The 20,000-nt window shown below is 45.1% G+C and overlaps 1 protein-coding gene across 2 annotated transcripts in view; it reads left to right on the top strand.

Moving 5' to 3' along the window:
* Nucleotides 1–20,000, top strand: part of LOC109903266 (E3 ubiquitin-protein ligase TRIM9) — a 111,638-nt gene that overhangs the window by 74,193 nt on the left and 17,445 nt on the right. For both annotated transcript variants that reach the window (XM_031787717.1, XM_031787716.1), the window contains 2 exons: nucleotides 18,468–18,578; nucleotides 19,898–20,000. The exon at nucleotides 19,898–20,000 is cut by the window's right edge and continues 51 nt beyond it. In XM_031787717.1, the coding sequence (XP_031643577.1) occupies nucleotides 18,468–18,578; nucleotides 19,898–20,000 (214 nt within the window). The remainder of the gene's footprint in view (nucleotides 1–18,467; nucleotides 18,579–19,897) is intronic.

The following is a 20,000-nucleotide window of genomic DNA, read 5'->3' as shown; positions in this document are numbered from 1 at the left end:
ACAGAAACACCACACACACACACACACACACACACACAGAAACACCACACACACACACACACACACACACACACACACACACACACACACACACACACACACACACACACACACACACACACACAGAAACACCACACACAGAAACACCACACACACACACATCTATCTCATAACTCATCCGTATCTCTCTGATGTGATTGCTTTGTCACTGCTGCAGCAGTCACTGGCCAGTGCAGTCTGTTTACCAATGAAGTCTACTCATCATGACTTCAGCGTATTGGTATTGACACTCAGAACTGTGGCGGCATTCCAGGACCAGCCTACCCCCTGCTCTACACAGAGAAACAATCAACCTCAACTAGGGCTGTGTTCGTCATGACATTTTGTCAGCTGGTGATTGTCAAGCAAATAACTCACGGTAATCGACCGTTAATTAACGTTTAGCATCTCCTGTCTTCCACACACATCCTACAAGCCACTGATGCAGACCTTTGGAACATCTACAGTTTAAACAGTCTAATAAACCCATGTAATATAGTCTACACCATCACAATGAATACATTAATTACTTTAGATATGTCTATAATGAAGAAAATGTGGTCTATTTCAGAAGAACAGAATAACTCTGAGTTGTCCTTATGTTAGGCCCTGATCTGGCTATGCCGTATGGCTGTGGGCTACACTAGTTCATTTAGCAGACAAGATTTGCTTACAATTCCATGGTATTATTTTATAGTATTTATAGTATGAAGAATACAATTGAACAAAGCTGAATAAAATAGTAAGGATATTTTCTCAATGAATTTGAAGGAGTGCGCACATGCAGCTATTCTGTGTTGACAAATAAATAGATGAGCGCTTAACAAATAAATAGGTTTTCCTACAATATATGTTTAATATAGTATAATATAGTTTAATATATTCATGTAACTTTAGTTGTTCTACAAACGTTATAATATATATAATAAATAGGTTTTCCTACAGTATATGTTTAATATAGATTATTATTATTAATGTAACTTTAGTTGTTCTACAAACGTTGGGCTGATATGTTTTGATTTGTAATACATTCTAAGGATGAGACTAATGATTTGAAAACAGTCGCTTGACAGGCACGAGCTCTGCTTTGTTTTGTGTGTGCAGGCTGTACACACTTCATCAGTCTCTCATTCACAATTTGTTCTGTACATATTAGTGAACTTTGAGCACTTGATAATGCCTCGAATTTCCCATAATCCCCCTAAAAAAAATGGTGCCTTTTGTGGCCCTTTGGCCATTGTGCCCTTGGGCTGAATATAATAATTATAATTCCTTTCTCCCGAATGCGTGTCGAAGCACCTCTCACTCACATGGCTCTCAGTCATATGACTGGGACGTTCTCACAGGCTACAAGTGAAGACGGACACATCGGTGACGCAACTGCACACATCCTTATCCTTATTCCGAGGTATTGAAGATATCGTCAACCAACAAGATGTCTAGGCCTAACAAACAGCAAAGAACCACTAGCCAATGTCAATCTACTATCCCCCATAGTGCAAAACTTGACCTATTCTGTGTGAGAAATAAATATTCCAAACATAGCCCGGGACAGTTGTGGGATGCGATAGATCCCATATTCAAACAACCAATCAAACCACTAGCATCAAACAACCAATCAAACCACTAGCATCAAACAACCAATCAAACCACTAGCATCAAACAACCAATCAAACCACTAGCATCAAACAACCAATCAAACCACTAGCATCAAACAACCAATCAAACCACTAGCATCAAACAACCAATCAAACCACTAGCATCAAACAACCAATCAAAAAGGCTGTTTTAACCAATGAGCCTGACGCAACAGAAATGTTTTGCTTAAAATGTTGATAAATTAGGGCCTCCCGGGTGGCGCAGTGGTTAAGGGCGCTGTACTGCAGCGCCAGCTGTGCCATCAGAGACTCTGGGTTCGCGCCCAGGCTCTGTCGTAACCAGCTGCGAACGGGAGGTCCATGGGGTGACGCACAATTGTCCTAGCGTCGTCCGGGTTAGGGAGGTGTGATACTAACCTTATAGGACTATGGGCTAGGCTACATGAGGTGTGATACTAACCTTATAGGACTATGGGCTAGGCTACATGAGGTGTGATACTAACCTTATAGGACTATGGGCTAGGCTACATGAGGTGTGATACTAACCTTATAGGACTATGGGCTAGGCTACATGAGGTGTGATACTAACCTTATAGGACTATGGGCTAGGCTACATGAGGTGTGATACTAACCTTATAGGCCTATGGGCTAGGCTACATGAGGTGTGATACTAACCTTATAGGACTATGGGCTAGGCTACATGAGGTGTGATACTAACCTTATAGGACTATGGGCTAGGCTACATGAGGTGTGATACTAACCTTATAGGACTATGGGCTAGACTACATGAGGTGTGATACTAACCTTATAGGACTATGGGCTAGGCTACATGAGGTGTGATACTAACCTTATAGGACTATGGGCTAGGCTACATGAGGTGTGATGCTAACCTTATAGGACAATGGGCTAGGCTACATGAGGTGTGATACTAACCTTATAGGACTATGGGCTAGGCTACATGAGGTGTGATACTAACCTTATAGGACTATGGGCTAGGCTACATGAGGTGTGATACTAACCTTATAGGACTATGGGCTAGGCTACATGAGGTGTGATACTAACCTTATAGGACTATGGGCTAGGCTACATGAGGTGTGATACTAACCTTATAGGACTATGGGCTAGGCTACATGAGGTGTGATACTAACCTTATAGGACTATGGGCTAGGCTACATGAGGTGTGATACTAACCTTATAGGACTATGGGCTAGACTACATGAGGTGTGATACTAACCTTATAGGACTATGGGCTAGGCTACATGAGGTGTGATACTAACCTTATAGGACTATGGGCTAGGCTACATGAGGTGTGATACTAACCTTATAGGACTATGGGCTAGGCTACATGAGGTGTGATACTAACCTTATAGGACTATGGGCTAGGCTACATGAGGTGTGATACTAAGCTTATAGGACTATGGGCTAGGCTACATGAGGTGTGATACTAACCTTATAGGACTATGGGCTACGCTACATGAGGTGTGATACTAACCTTATAGGACTATGGGCTAGGCTACATGAGGTGTGATACTAACCTTATAGGACTATGGGCTAGGCTACATGAGGTGTGATACTAACCTTATAGGACTATGGACTAGGCTACATGAGGTGTGATACTAACCTTATAGGACTATGGGCTAGGCTACATGAGGTGTGATACTAACCTTATAGGACTATGGGCTAGGCTACATGAGGTGTGATACTAACCTTATAGGACTATGGGCTAGGCTACATGAGGTGTGATACTAACCTTATAGGACTATGGGCTAGACTACATGAGGTGTGATACTAACCTTATAGGACTATGGGCTAGGCTACATGAGGTGTGATACTAACCTTATAGGACTATGGGCTAGACTACATGAGGTGTGATACTAACCTTATAGGACTATGGGCTAGGCTACATGAGGTGTGATACTAACCTTATAGGACTATGGGCTAGGCTACATGAGGTGTGATGCTAACCTTATAGGACAATGGGCTAGGCTACATGAGGTGTGATACTAACCTTATAGGACTATGGGCTAGGCTACATGAGGTGTGATACTAACCTTATAGGACTATGGGCTAGGCTACATGAGATGTGATACTAACCTTATAGGACTATGGGCTAGGCTACATGAGGTGTGATACTAACCTTATAGGACTATGGGCTAGGCTACATGAGGTGTGATACTAACCTCGTTGCTGATAATGGGTCTCTGTACTTGGATTAGCTAACACAATGTGCCATTGGAACACAGGAGTGATGGTTGCTGATAATGGGTCTCTGTACTTGGATTAGCTAACACAATGTGCCATTGGAACACAGGAGTGATGGTTGCTGATAATGGGTCTCTGTACTTGGATTAGCTAACACAATGTGCCATTGGAACACAGGAGTGATGGTTGCTGATAATGGGTCTCTGTACTTGGATTAGCTAACACAATGTGCCATTGGAACACAGGAGTGATGGTTGCTGATAATGGGTCTCTGTACTTGGATTAGCTAACACAATGTGCCATTGGAACACAGGAGTGATGGTTGCTGATAATGGGTCTCTGTACTTGGATTAGCTAACACAATGTGCCATTGGAACACAGGAGTGATGGTTGCTGATAATGGGTCTCTGTACTTGGATTAGCTAACACAATGTGCCATTGGAACACAGGAGTGATGGTTGCTGATAATGGGTCTCTGTACTTGGATTAGCTAACACAATGTGCCATTGGAACACAGGAGTGATGGTTGCTGATAATGGGTCTCTGTACTTGGATTAGCTAACACAACGTGCCATTGGAACACAGGAGTGATGGTTGCTGATAATGGGTCTCTGTACTTGGATTAGCTAACACAACGTGCCATTGGAACACAGGAGTGATGGTTGCTGATAATGGGTCTCTGTACTTGGATTAGCTAACACAATGTGCCATTGGAACACAGGAGTGATGGTTGCTGATAATGGGTCTCTGTACTTGGATTAGCTAACACAATGTGCCATTGGAACACAGGAGTGATGGTTGCTGATAATGGGTCTCTGTACTTGGATTAGCTAACACAATGTGCCATTGGAACACAGGAGTGATGGTTGCTGATAATGGGTCTCTGTACTTGGATTAGCTAACACAATGTGCCATTGGAACACAGGAGTGATGGTTGCTGATAATGGGTCTCTGTACTTGGATTAGCTAACACAATGTGCCATTGGAACACAGGAGTGATGGTTGCTGATAATGGGTCTCTGTACTTGGATTAGCTAACACAATGTGCCATTGGAACACAGGAGTGATGGTTGCTGATAATGGGTCTCTGTACTTGGATTAGCTAACACAATGTGCCATTGGAACACAGGAGTGATGGTTGCTGATAATGGGTCTCTGTACTTGGATTAGCTAACACAACGTGCCATTGGAACACAGGAGTGATGGTTGCTGATAATGGGTCTCTGTACTTGGATTAGCTAACACAACGTGCCATTGGAACACAGGAGTGATGGTTGCTGATAATGGGTCTCTGTACTTGGATTAGCTAACACAATGTGCCATTGGAACACAGGAGTGATGGTTGCTGATAATGGGTCTCTGTACTTGGATTAGCTAACACAATGTGCCATTGGAACACAGGAGTGATGGTTGCTGATAATGGGTCTCTGTACTTGGATTAGCTAACACAATGTGCCATTGGAACACAGGAGTGATGGTTGCTGATAATGGGTCTCTGTACTTGGATTAGCTAACACAATGTGCCATTGGAACACAGGAGTGATGGTTGCTGATAATGGGTCTCTGTACTTGGATTAGCTAACACAATGTGCCATTGGAACACAGGAGTGATGGTTGCTGATAATGGGTCTCTGTACTTGGATTAGCTAACACAATGTGCCATTGGAACACAGGAGTGATGGTTGCTGATAATGGGTCTCTGTACTTGGATTAGCTAACACAATGTGCCATTGGAACACAGGAGTGATGGTTGCTGATAATGGGTCTCTGTACTTGGATTAGCTAACACAATGTGCCATTGGAACACAGGAGTGATGGTTGCTGATAATGGGTCTCTGTACGCCTATGTAGATATTCCATTAAAAATCCAGCTACAATAGTCATTTACAACATTAACGATGTCTACACTGTATTTCTGATCAATTTGATGTTATGTTATGTTTAGAAATGGACCATTATCATGCACCTGGCCAGAAACAGGGGCAGCGGGACCAGAAATAAATGTCGTCTATGCGATAAAAATAGCAAATGGAGGACGCTTTTCCCCCTGGTTCATTTTCATGCCAACCAGTTAAGACTCTACTCCTGTTGTAAATATAATCAATGTGCTTAATATTAGGAAAGTTGAGAAATAAATATAGTAGGCCTAGCCTATAGAAAGCTGATCCTCCTCTTTTTAGTAGAGGCCATCACTCTGTGTTCTCGTACGATTGCATTGCCTATAAAAATGTTGCGCAACATGAGCTCATGGGCTCTCGTGAAGTGTTTGATTAGATGTTCCATCACATTTACATTGATGTCAGAGTGATTAGAGGGACAATAGAGTGATGAGTACCAGGCAGTTAGCAAGTTTGGTAGACTACTAATGACCATCAGCAGCATCAGAGCTTGGAGAAGCCTAGTTACCGTGACTAAACGGTAACGTGGAATTTGACTGGTGTCATGACTCATGACTGCCTGTTGTAGCGATAATACGGTCACCGTAACAGCCCTACTCAGAACTACGGGTGTATATATTGAAATGAACCTCCATCCACAGACACAGTGGAGAGACTGGATCGTTCTGTATTCCTCAGCACACTCTCTCTGCATCCTAAATGGAACGCTATTCCCTATATAGTGCACTAATTTTGATCAGAGTCCAGGTGGAGAGAATAGGGTGAAATTGAACGACCAATGAAAGTGCAGGGCCCATTCCCTCTGTAAAACACTGGGTGAAAGGCCAATTTCACCCTATTCTCTCCACCTGGACTCTGATCAAAATTAGTGCACTATATAGGGAATAGCGTTCCATTTAGGATGCAGGGAGAGTGTCTAGTGTTGATGGCCACAGGGGAGGGAAAGGAGGCAGAGGAGGAGGAGGTGGAGGGGAGGATGGTAGAGGAGGAGGAGGTGGAGGGGAGGATGGTAGAGGAGGAGGAGGTGGAGGGGAGGATGGTAGAGGAGGAGGAGGTGGAGGGGAGGATGGTAGAGGAGGAGGAGGTGGAGGGGAGGATGGTAGAGGAGGTGGAGGGGAGGATGGTAGAGGAGGTGGAGGGGAGGATGGTAGAGGAGGTGGAGGGGAGGATGGTAGAGGAGGTGGAGGGGAGGATGGTAGAGGAGGTGGAGGGGAGGATGGTAGAGGAGGTGGAGGGGAGGATGGTAGAGGAGGAGGAGGTGGAGGGGAGGATGGTAGAGGGAGGAGGAGGTGGAGGGGAGGATGGTAGAGGAGGAGAGAAACCCAGGAGGGATATCCACAAAGATACAGAATGTAACAGAGAGGAGAGCGGCTAGTAGCCTGGTGCAGATGGACGGAGGAGAGGAAAAGGAGGACAGGAAGAAGGGGAGGAGAGTGGAGGGGAACGCAGGAGAGTTGTCCACAAAGACATAGAACAGGAGACAACAGAGAGGACAGGTATGGACAACAGAGAGACAACAGAGGGGACGGGTGCTGGGTGCACGGTCAGCAGATCACATTGTTAAAGACAATCCATGTCTTTGTTTTGTGTTTCTGTCTGTGTAGTCTGTGATCTAGTGTCTTTAGTCTGTGATCTAGTGTCTTTAGTCTGTGATCTAGTGTCTTTAGTTTGTGATCTAGTGTCTTTAGTCTGTGATCTAGTGTCTTTAGTCTGTGATCTAGTGTCTTTAGTCTGTGATCTAGTGTCTTTAGTCTGTGATCTAGTGTCTTTAGTCTGTGATCTAGTGTCCTTAGTCTGTGATCTAGGGTTAATGTCCATAGTCTGTGATCTAGTGTCTTTAGTCTGTGATCTAGTGTCTTTAGTCTGTGATCTAGTGTCTTTAGTCTGTGATCTAGTGTCCTTAGTCTGTGATCTAGTGTCTTTAGTCTGTGATCTAGTGTCTTTAGTCTGTGATCTAGTGTCTTTAGTCTGTGATCTAGTGTCTTTAGTCTGTGATCTAGTGTCTTTAGTCTGTGATCTAGTGTCCTTAGTCTGTTATCTAGTGTCCTTAGTCTGTGATCTAGTGTCCTTAGTCTGTGATCTAGTGTCTTTAGTCTGTGATCTAGTGTCCTTAGTCTGTGATCTAGTGTCTTTAGTCTGTGATCTAGTGTCTTTAGTCTGTGATCTAGGGTTAGTGTCCTTAGTCTGTGATCTAGTGTCTTTAGTCTGTGATCTAGGGTTAGTGTCCTTAGTCTGTGATCTAGTGTCTTTAGTCTGTGATCTAGTGTCTTTAGTCTGTGATCTAGTGTCTTTAGTCTGTGATCTAGTGTCTTTAGTCTGTGATCTAGTGTCCTTAGTCTGTGATCTAGGGTTAATGTCCATAGTCTGTGATCTAGTGTCTTTAGTCTGTGATCTAGTGTCTTTAGTCTGTGATCTAGTGTCTTTAGTCTGTGATCTAGTGTCCTTAGTCTGTGATCTAGTGTCTTTAGTCTGTGATCTAGTGTCTTTAGTCTGTGATCTAGTGTCTTTAGTCTGTGATCTAGTGTCTTTAGTCTGTGATCTAGTGTCCTTAGTCTGTGATCTAGGGTTAATGTCCATAGTCTGTGATCTAGTGTCTTTAGTCTGTGATCTAGTGTCTTTAGTCTGTGATCTAGTGTCTTTAGTCTGTGATCTAGTGTCCTTAGTCTGTGATCTAGTGTCTTTAGTCTGTGATCTAGTGTCTTTAGTCTGTGATCTAGTGTCTTTAGTCTGTGATCTAGTGTCTTTAGTCTGTGATCTAGTGTCTTTAGTCTGTGATCTAGTGTCCTTAGTCTGTTATCTAGTGTCCTTAGTCTGTGATCTAGTGTCCTTAGTCTGTGATCTAGTGTCTTTAGTCTGTGATCTAGTGTCCTTAGTCTGTGATCTAGTGTCTTTAGTCTGTGATCTAGTGTCTTTAGTCTGTGATCTAGGGTTAGTGTCCTTAGTCTGTGATCTAGTGTCTTTAGTCTGTGATCTAGGGTTAGTGTCCTTAGTCTGTGATCTAGTGTCTTTAGTCTGTGATCTAGTGTCTTTAGTCTGTGATCTAGTGTCTTTAGTCTGTGATCTAGTGTCTTTAGTCTGTGATCTAGTGTCCTTAGTCTGTGATCTAGGGTTAATGTCCATAGTCTGTGATCTAGTGTCTTTAGTCTGTGATCTAGTGTCTTTAGTCTGTGATCTAGTGTCTTTAGTCTGTGATCTAGTGTCCTTAGTCTGTGATCTAGTGTCTTTAGTCTGTGATCTAGTGTCTTTAGTCTGTGATCTAGTGTCTTTAGTCTGTGATCTAGTGTCTTTAGTCTGTGATCTAGTGTCTTTAGTCTGTGATCTAGTGTCCTTAGTCTGTTATCTAGTGTCCTTAGTCTGTGATCTAGTGTCCTTAGTCTGTGATCTAGTGTCTTTAGTCTGTGATCTAGTGTCCTTAGTCTGTGATCTAGTGTCTTTAGTCTGTGATCTAGTGTCTTTAGTCTGTGATCTAGGGTTAGTGTCCTTAGTCTGTGATCTAGTGTCTTTAGTCTGTGATCTAGGGTTAGTGTCCTTAGTCTGTGATCTAGTGTCTTTAGTCTGTGATCTAGTGTCTTTAGTCTGTGATCTAGTGTCTTTAGTCTGTGATCTAGGGTTAGTGTCCTTAGTCTGTGATCTAGTGTCCTTAGTCTGTGATCTAGTGTCCTTAGTCTATGATCTAGGGTTAATGTCCATAGTCTGTGATCTAGTGTCTTTAGTCTGTGATCTAGGGTTAGTGTCCTTAGTCTATGATCTAGGGTTAATGTCCATAGTCTGTGATCTAGGGTTAATGTCCATAGTCTGTGATCTAGTGTCTTTAGTCTGTGATCTAGTGTCCTTAGTCTATGATCTAGGGTTAATGTCCATAGTCTGTGATCTAGTGTCTTTAGTCTGTGATCTAGTGTCCTTAGGTTATGATCTAGGGTTAGTGTCCTTAGTCTATGATCTAGGGTTAATGTCCATAGTCTGTGATCTAGTGTCTTTAGTCTGTGATCTAGTGTCCTTAGGTTATGATCTAGGGTTAGTGTCCTTAGTCTATGATCTAGGGTTAATGTCCATAGTCTGTGATCTAGTGTCTTTAGTTTGTGATCTAGGGTTAGTGTCCTTAGTCTGTGATCAAGTGTCCTTAGTCTGTGATCTAGGGTTAGTGTCCTTAGTCTGTGATCTAGTGTCCTTAGTCTGTGATCTAGAGTTAGTGTCCTTAGTCTGTGATCTAATGTCCTTAGTCTGTGATCTAATGTCCTTAGTCTGTGATCTAGAGTTAGTGTCCTTAGTCTGTGATCTAGTGTCCTTAGTCTGTGATCTAGAGTTAGTGTCCTTAGTCTGTGATCTAGAGTTAGTGTCCTTAGTCTGTGATCTAGTGTCCTTAGTCTGTAATCTAGAGTTAGTGTCCTTAGTCTGTGATCTAGTGTCCTTAGTCTGTGATCTAGAGTCCTTAGTCTGTGATCTAGTGTCCTTGGTCTGTGATCTAGAGTCCTTAGTCTGTGATCTAGTGTCCTTAGTCTGTGATCTAGTGTCCTTAGTCTGTGATCTAGTGTCCTTAGTCTGTGATCTAGTGTCCTTAGTCTGTGATCTAGTGTCCTTAGTCTGTGATCTAGTGTCCTTAGTTTGTGATCTAGTGTCTTTAGTCTGTGATCTAGTGTCCTTAGTCTGTGATCTAAAACACGACAGTAAATGCTTCGTAGTAATCTCACCATAGAATACACTATAGTCTTCTTTCATTTACTGTAAAGTAAATACTATAGTAATCTTACCATAGGACACACTATAGTCTTCTTTCATGTGGAGTGTCCCTGTTTTTTCCAGGTCTCTTGCCCACTCTGACCCTGTATCTGTTTCAGACCATTTTGGCTGTGCTGCTGAATGGGTACGACAGTGTTTAATGACCCCGGCCACGAGTGACTCAGAGAGGAATGGTTCCTGGCCCCACCAGCTCTGCAGAGAAAGAGAGAGACAGGCAGTGGCCCAATTACAACATACCTCTGTCCTCCTACCTCTTTATTCTGCCCTCTTTTACTGCCCTATCTCTCTCTATCTCTCTCTCCCTGGAGTTATTTCTCTCTCTCTCTCCCTGGAGTTATTTCTCTCTCTCTCTCTCTGGAGTTATTTCTCTCTCTCTCTCTCTCCTCTGGAGTTATTTCTCTCTCTCCCTGGAGTTATTTCTCTCTCTCCCTGGAGTTATTTCATCTCTCTCTCTCTCCCTGGAGTTCTTTCTCTCTCTCTCTCTGGAGTTATTTCTCTCTCTCTCTCTCTGGAGTTATTTCTCTCTCTCTCTCTCTGGAGTTATTTCTCTCTCTCTCTCCCTGGAGTTATTTCTCTCTCTCTCTCTGGAGTTATTTCTCTCTCTCCTCTCCCTGGAGTTATTTCTCTCTCTCTCTCTCCTCTCTCTCTCTCTCTCTCTCCCTGGAGTTATTTCTCTCTCTCCTCTCTCTCTCTCTCTCTCGTGGAGTTATTTCTCTCTCTCTCCCTCTCTCTCTCTCTCTCTCTCTCTGAAGTTATTTCTCTCTCTCCCTCTCGCTCTGTCTCTCAAAATTCAATTCAATTCAATTCAAGGGCTTTATTGGCATGGGAAACATGTGTTAACATTGCCAAAGCAAGTGAGGTAGATAATATATAAAGTGAATATATAAAGTGAAATAAACAATAAAAATTAACAGTAAACATTACACATACAGAAGTTTCAAAACAATAAAGACATTACACATGTCATATTATATATATATACAGTGTTTTAACAATGTACAAATGGTTAAAGGACACAAGATAAAATAAATAAGCGTAAATATGGGTTGTATTTACAATGGTGTTTGTTCTTCACTGGTTGCCCTTTTCTCGTGGCAACAGGGCACAAATCTTGCTGCTGTGATGCACACTGTGGAATTTCACCCAGTAGATATGGGAGTTTATCAAAATTGGATTTGTTTTCAAATTCTTTGTGGATCTGTCGAATCTGAGGGAAATATGTCTCTCTAATATGGTCATACATTGGGCAGGAGGTTAGGAAGTGCAGCTCCGTTTCCACCTCATTTTGTGGGCAGTGAGCACATAGCTTGTCTTCTCTTGAGAGCCATGTCTTCCTACGGCGGCCTTTCTCAATAGCAAGGCTATGCTCACTGAGTCTGTACATAGTCAAAGATTTCCTTAAGTTTGGGTCAGTCACAGTGGTCAGGTATTCTGCCGCTGTGTACTCTCTGTTTAGGGCCAAATAGCATTCTAGTTTGCTCTCTCTCTCTCTGGAGTTATTTCTCTCTCTCTCTCGCTCTCTCTCTCTCTGGAGTTATTCTCTCTCTCTCTCTCTGGAGTTATTTCTCTCTCTCTCTCTCTGGAGTTATTTCTCTCTCTCTCTCTCTCTGGAGTTATTTCTCTCTCTCTCTCCCCTCTCTCTCCCTCTCTGGAGTTATTTTCTCTCTCTCTCTCCCCCCTCTCTCTCCCTCTCTGGAGTTATTCTCTCTCTCTCCCCCCCCCTCTCTCTCCCTCTCTGGAGTTATTTCTCTCTCTCTCTCCCCCCTCTCTCTCCCCTCTCTGGAGTTATTTCTCTCTCTCTCTCTCTCTCTCTCTCTCTCTCTCTCTCTCTCTCTCTCTCGCTCTCTTTCTCCTTATTGTCTTCACCAAGTAATTTAAATGTAATTCCTCCCACCTGACATAACCAAGACAAATGGATCTGGGCTCATCAGTACATCCCAAATGGCACCCTATTCCTTATATAGTGCACTGCTTGTAACCAGTCTTATGTGGCCCTGGTCCAGGGGAGGATAAGAGGGGAGAGGTGAGGTGAGAGGGGGGGGGGTAAGGGGGGGTGGTGGAGGAGAAGTGAGAGGGGTGAGTAGAGGGGTGGGGTGGGGGTGGGGAGAGAGGAGGGGTAAGGGGGAGTGGTGGAGGAGAGGTGAGAGGGGTGAGTAGAGGGTGGGGTGGGGGTGGGGAGAGAGGAGGGGTAAGGGGGAGTGGTGGAGGAGAGGTGAGAGGGGTGAGTAGAGGGGTGGGGTGGGGGTGGGGAGAGAGGAGGGGTAAGGGGGAGTGCCCAGGGCCACTGCAGGGGTGTGGACAACCTGACACCACAGCCTGGGCCCAGGGCCACTGCAGGGGTGTAGACAACCTGACACCACAGCCTGGGCCCAGGGCCACTGCAGGGGTCTGGACAACCTGACACCACAGCATGGGCCCAGGCCACTGCAGGGGTGTGGACAACCTGACACCACAGCCTGGGCCCAGGCCACTGCAGGGGTGTGGACAACCTGACACCACAGCCTGGGTCCAGGGCCACTGCAGGGGTCTGGACAACCTGACACCACAGCATGGGCCCAGGCCACTGCAGGGGTGTGGACAACCTGACACCACAGCCTGGGCCCAGGCCACTGCAGGGGTGTGGACAACCTGACACCACAGCCTGGGCCCAGGCCACTGCAGGGGTGTGGACAACCTGACACCACAGCCTGGGCCCAGGCCACTGCAGGGGTGTGGACAACCTGACACCACAGCCTGGGCCCAGGCCACTGCAGGGTTCTGGACAACCTGACACCACAGCATGGGCCCAGGCCACTGCAGGGGTGTGGACAACCTGACACCACAGCCTGGGCCCAGGCCACTGCAGGGTTCTGGACAACCTGACACCACAGCCTGGGCCCAGGCCACTGCAGGGTTCTGGACAACCTGACACCACAGCCTGGGCCCAGGGCCACACAGGAGCACACATACAGTACAAATAGCAAATAGCAAATTCCCTATATACAGCTCTGGTCTAAAGTAGTGCGCTATAAATTGAACCCTATTCTCTATATAGAGCTCTGGTCAAAAGTAGTGCACTATAAATTGAACCCTATTCTCTATATAGAGCTCTGGTCTAAAGTAGTGCACTATAAATTGAACCCTATTATCTATATAGAGCTCTGGTCAAAAGTAGTGCACTATAAATTGAACCCTATGATCTATATAGAGCTCTGGTCAAAAGTAGTGCACTATAAATGGAACTCTATTCTCTATATACAGCTCTGGTCTAAAGTAGTGCACTATAAATGGAACCCTATTCTCTATATAGAGCTGTGGTCTAAAGTAGTGCACTACAGGGAACAGGGAGCCATCCAGAGTCTACATTATTACAGTCTACTGGGCCAGGGGTCAGTTCACAGTCCACCAGCTAGTCCACAGGCCTGGCAGGAAAAGAGCTCAAACATCACTGTGGTTCTTAGGTCTTCGTTCCAATCCGTCTCCATGTACCATATAAAATGCACCGTGGTCGGAAGGAGTGACCAAATAATCACAGACCAGGGATATGGAGAGACCAGGGAGAGCGAGAGAGAGACACCAGGGAGAGAGAGAGAGAGAGACACCAGGGAGAGAGAGAGAGAGAGACCAGGGAGAGAGAGAGAGAGAGAGACACTAGGGAGAGAGAGAGAGAGAGAGAGAGAGACACCAGGGAGAGAGAGAGAGAGAGGCACCAGGGAGAGAGAGAGAGACCAGGGAGAGAGAGAGAGAGAGACCAGGGAGAGAGAGAAAGAGAGCGAGACCAGGGAGAGAGAGAGACCAGGGAGATAGAGAAAGAGAGTGAGACCAGGGAGAGAGAGAGAGAGAGAGACCAGGGAGAGAGAGAGAGAGAGAGAGAGAGACCAGGGAGAGAGAGAAAGAGAGCGAGACCAGGGAGAGAGAGAGAGAGAGAGAGACCAGGGAGATAGAGAGAGAGAGAGACCAGGGAGAGAGAGAGAGAGAGAGAGAGAGACCAGGGAGAGAGAGAGAGACCAGGGAGAGAGAGAGAGAGACACACCAGGGAGAGAGAGAGAGAGAGAGAGAGACCAGGGAGAGAGAGAGAGAGAGACCAGGGAGAGAGAGAGAGACACCAGGGAGAGAGAGAGAGAGAGAGAGAGAGACCAGGGAGAGAGAGAGAGAGAGAGACCAGGGAGAGAGAGAGAGACACCAGGGAGAGAGAGAGACTTCTGGGTGAAATTCCACAGTGTGCCAATACAGCAAGATTTGTGACCTGTTGCCACAAGAAAAGGGCAACCAGTGAAGAACAAACACCATTGTAATTACAACCCATATTTATGCTTATTTATTTTCCCTGTGTACTTCAACCATTTGTACATTGTTACAACACTGTATATACAGTGGGGCAAAAAAGTATTTAGTCAGCCACCAATTGTGCAAGTTCTCCCACTTAAAAAGATGAGAGAGGCCTGTAATTTTCATCATAGGTACACTTCAACTATGGCAGACAAAATGAGAAAAAAATCCAGAAAATCACATTGTAGGATTTGTTATGAATTTATTTGCAAATTATGGTGGAAAATAAGTATTTGGTCACCTACAAACAAGCAAGATTTTTGGCTCTCACAGACCAGGGAGAGAGAGAGAGAAAGACAGTGACACACACACAGTGACACACAGTGACACACACACACAGTGACACACACAGTGACACACACACACACACACACACACACACACACACACACACACACACAGTGACACACACAGTGACACACACACACACAGTGACACACACACACACACACACAGTGACACACACACACAGTGACACACACACACACTCATACACAGTGACACACACAGTGACACACACACACACACACACACACAGTGACACACACACACACACACACACACACACAGTGACACACACACACTCACACACAGTGACACACACAGTGACACACACACACACACACACACACACACACACACACACACACACACACACACACACACAGTGACACACACACACACACACACACAGTGACACACACACACAGTGACACACACACACACACAGTGACACACACACACACACAGTGACACACACACACACAGTGACACACACACACAGTGACACACACACACACACACACAGTGACACACACACACACACACACACACACAGTGACACACACACACACAGTGACACACACTCACACACACAGTGACACACACACACACAACACATTTAAAAATCATCAGACTAGCAGTTGCTGGGCTAGTGTTGCTAGGTAACGTCTATCTAAACAGCTCAAAGACGAGGCTGGGGTTCAGACTCAAATGGCACCCTATTCCCTATGTAGTGCACTACTTTAAACCAGGGCCCATAGTGCACCCTATTCCCTATGTAGTGCACTACTTTAAACCAGGACCCATAGTGCACCCTATTCCCTATGTAGTGCACTACTTTAAAATAGGGACCATAGTGCACCCTATTCCCTATGTATTGCACTACTTTAAACCAGGGCCCATAGTGCACCCTATTCCCTATGTAGGGCCCATAGTGCACCCTATTCCCTATGTAGTGCACTACTTTAAACCAGGACCCATAGTGCACCCTATTCCCTATGTAGTGCACTACTTTAAACCAGGCAAGTCAGTTAAGAACAAATTCTTATTTTCAATGACGGCCTAGGAACAGTGGGTTAACTGCCTGTTCAGGGGCAGAACGACATATTTGTACCTTGTCAGCTCAGGGGTTTGAATTTGCAACCTTCCGGTTACTAGTCCAACGCTCTAACCACTAGGCTACCCTGCCGCCACTATATACGAAATAGGGTGCCATTTTGGACATACCCAGTGTGTTGTGGCCTGGGAGTAGGGTCGTCAAGGTGATTACATACCAGTATACCATAAACAGTGTTTTTTTAACATGGATCTCCTGAAATCAACACCAAGGAACATGAGTTTAACATTTCATACTGATATGCTGTAAGCGTAACGTTAGCTACTGAGCCAGTCAGACAGCTAACATTAGCTAGCTAGCTAACAGTAGCATACTACACAGATCATACATGTTAACGTTAGCTACTGAGCCAGTCAGACAGCTAACATTAGCTAGCTAGCTAACAGTAGCATACTACACAGATCATACATGTTAACGTTAGCTACTGAGCCAGTCAGACAGCTAACATTAGCTAGCTAGCTAACAGTAGCATACTACACAGATCATACATGTTAACGTTAGCTACTGAGCCAGTCAGACAGCTAACATTAGCTAGCTAGCTAACAGTAGCATACTACACAGATCATACATGTTAACGTTAGCTACTGAGCCAGTCAGACAGCTAACATTAGCTAGCTAGCTAACAGTAGCATACTACACAGATCATACACGTTAACGTTAGCTACTGAGCCAGTCAGACAGCTAACATTAGCTAGCTAGCTAACAGTAGCATACTACACAGATCATACATGTTAACGTTAGCTACTGAGCCAGTCAGACAGCTAACATTAGCTAGCTAGCTAACAGTAGCATACTACACAGATCATACACGTTAACGTTAGCTACTGAGCCAGTCAGACAGCTAACATTAGCTAGCTAGCTAACAGTAGCATACTACACAGATCATACATGTTAACGTTAGCTACTGAGCCAGTCAGACAGCTAACATTAGCTAGCTAGCTAACAGTAGCATACTACACAGATCATACATGTTAACGTTAGCTACTGAGCCAGCCAGACAGCTAACATGTTAGCTAGCTAACAGTACGCTTTACGCTTTAAAAATTACTTTCTAACTCAATTTGAAACTTGTAAAATATCTGAAAATGTAGCTAGCTAGACTCTCTGTCACGGATGCCACGGTCGCTCTTAGTTTTAAAGATGTAATCCAAAGACAGGCATTTTATACAAGAGCCTTCTGTGTGTGTTCTCTTTTCGATTCCCTCTGCATATTTGCAATCTAACGACCTAAATGTTCTCCATCTCCTTAGCTATCATATTCTGCTTCCACCGGGGCATTCCACTGCTTTCAAAACCCGGTCCTCTAGAAAGTGGAGAGCATTATTAACACTTTTGCAGTTATTTGTGATATCATTCAAAAACAATCTGTGTTAGAAAGGATTACCTACACATACTGACCAGCTCATGTTATAGACGGAAGCGTGCTACATGGTAGACCAATCAGAACTTATCTCTCAGCATGTCCAGCCCACCCATTATCTCAGCCAATCATGGTCTTTTTCCTTGGCTAAAACAACTAGGTTTGTAATTGATTATGACACGTGAGAGTTCACATGTTCTAGAAGGCATTTCTGCCAATAGAAACATGTAAAGTTAAAATGCCTCTCTTGTGAAGTACTGCCGAGCGACATCTTCTCTCCTTCCTCTCCTCCTCTTATCTCCTTCCTCTCCTCCTCTTCTCTTTTCCTCTCATCTCCTTCCTCCCCTCATCTTCTCTCCTTCCTCATCTCTTATCTCCTTCCTCTCCTCCTCTTCTCTTTTCCTCTCATCTCCTTCCTCTTCTCATCTTCTCTCCTTCCTCTCCTCCTCTTCTCTCCTTCCTCTCTTCCTCTTCTCTTTTCCTCTCCTCCTCTTATCTCCTTCCTCTCCTCATCTTCTCTCCTTCCTCCCACCCTCTTCTCTTTTCCTCTCCTCGTCTTCTCTACTTCCTGCTCTGATGTCTTAAGCGCCACTCGTATTATTATTATTATTGTTATTATTATTCAACCACTGAAACCTCTGCTGTTTAATACAGTATGTGTCCCTCCCTAATACCTATCTATTCGCTCTTAGAATTTGAATTAACATCTCCCTCCCTCCCTTTCTTTCTCCCTTCCTCTCTCCCTCCCTCTCTCCCTTCCTCCCACCCTCTCTCCCACCCTCTCTCTCTCTCTCCCTCCCTCCCTCCCTCCCTCCCTCCCTCCCTCCCTCCCTCCCTCCCTCCATCTTTCCCTCCATCTTTCCCTCCCTCTCTTCCTCCCTCCCTCTCTTCCTCCCTTTCTCCCTCTCTCCCTCCCTACCTCCCAGGTGGTGAGGGATCAAATATCTCATTGTACAGTGAAGCTGCGCCAGACAACAGGCCTGATGGAATACTGTGTGGAGGTCATCAAGGAGAACGACCCCAGCGGGTTCCTACAGGTGTGTGCGTGTGTGTGTGTGTGTGCGTGTGTGTGTGTACGTAGAACGACCCTAGCGGGTTCCTACAGGTGTGTGTGTGTTTGTGTGTGTGTGTGTGTTTGTGTACGTGTAGAATGACCCTTGCTGGTTCCTACAGGTGTGTGTGTGTTTGTGTGTGTGTGTGTGTGTGTGTACGTGTAGAACAACCCTGGCGGGTTCCTCCAGGTGTGTGTACGTGCGTGTGTGTGTGTGTGTGCGTGCGTGCGTGTGTGTGTAGAGCGACCCTAGCGGGTTCTTCCAGGTGTGTGTGAATGCGTGTGTGTGTGTGTGTGTGTGTGTGTGTGTGTGCGTGCGTGTGTGTGTGTGTGTGCGTGTGTGTGTGTGTGTGTGTGCGTGTGTGTGTGTGTGTGTGTACGTGTAGAACAACCCTAGCGGGTTCCTTCAGGTGTACATGCGTGTGTGCATGCGTGCGTGCGTGTGTGTGTGTGTGTGTGTGTGTGTGCGTGCGTGTGTGTGTAGAACGACCCTAGCGGGTTCTTCCAGGTCAGTAAAGGACACCAGCTAGTTGAGCTGACGTCATTACAAACACATTACAGGTCTCCCAATGGGAGATTTCCTGGGTGTATGGACATCCACGTTATGATGGAACACATCCACGTTATGGTAGAACACTTCCACGTTATGTTAGAACACATCCACGTTATGTTAGAACACATCCACGTTATGATAGAACACATCCACGTTATGATAGAACACACCCACGTTATGATAGAACACATCCACGTTATGATAGGACACATCCACGTTATGTTAGAACACATCCACGTTATGATAGAACACATCCACGTTATGATAGAACACACCCACGTTATGATAGAACACATCCACGTTATGATAGGACACATCCACGTTATGATAGAACACATCCACGTTATGATAGAACACATCCACGTTATGATAGAACACATCCACGTTATGATAGAACACATCCACGTTATGATAGAACACACCCACGTTATGATAGAACACATCCACGTTATGATAGAACACATCCACATTATGATAGAACACACCCACGTTATGATAGAACACATCCACGTTATGATAGGACACATCCACGTTATGATAGAACACATCCACGTTATGATAGGACACATCCACGTTATGATAGAACTATATAGGGAATAGGGTAGTGGACTATTTAGGGAATAGGGTAGTGCACTATATAGGGAATAGGGTAGTGCACTATATAGGGAATAGGTTGCCATTTGGGACATAAAATTTGAACCTGTCTGACCCCATGACCCTGTATGACCCTGTGACCCTGTTCCTGCCCCCAGATCTCAGACGCCCTGATCAGGAGGGTGCACATGACGGAGGGCCAGTGGGGGAAGGGAACCCTGACCCCCAGGATGACCAGTGACTTTGACCTGACCCTGGACA

The sequence above is a fragment of the Oncorhynchus kisutch genome, linkage group LG14 (genome assembly GCF_002021735.2).
Source record: "Oncorhynchus kisutch isolate 150728-3 linkage group LG14, Okis_V2, whole genome shotgun sequence".
Classification (NCBI taxonomy): domain Eukaryota; kingdom Metazoa; phylum Chordata; class Actinopteri; order Salmoniformes; family Salmonidae; genus Oncorhynchus; species Oncorhynchus kisutch.
The sequence above is the reverse complement of the archived record's forward strand: the minus strand, read 5'-3'. Positions and strand labels throughout refer to the sequence as shown.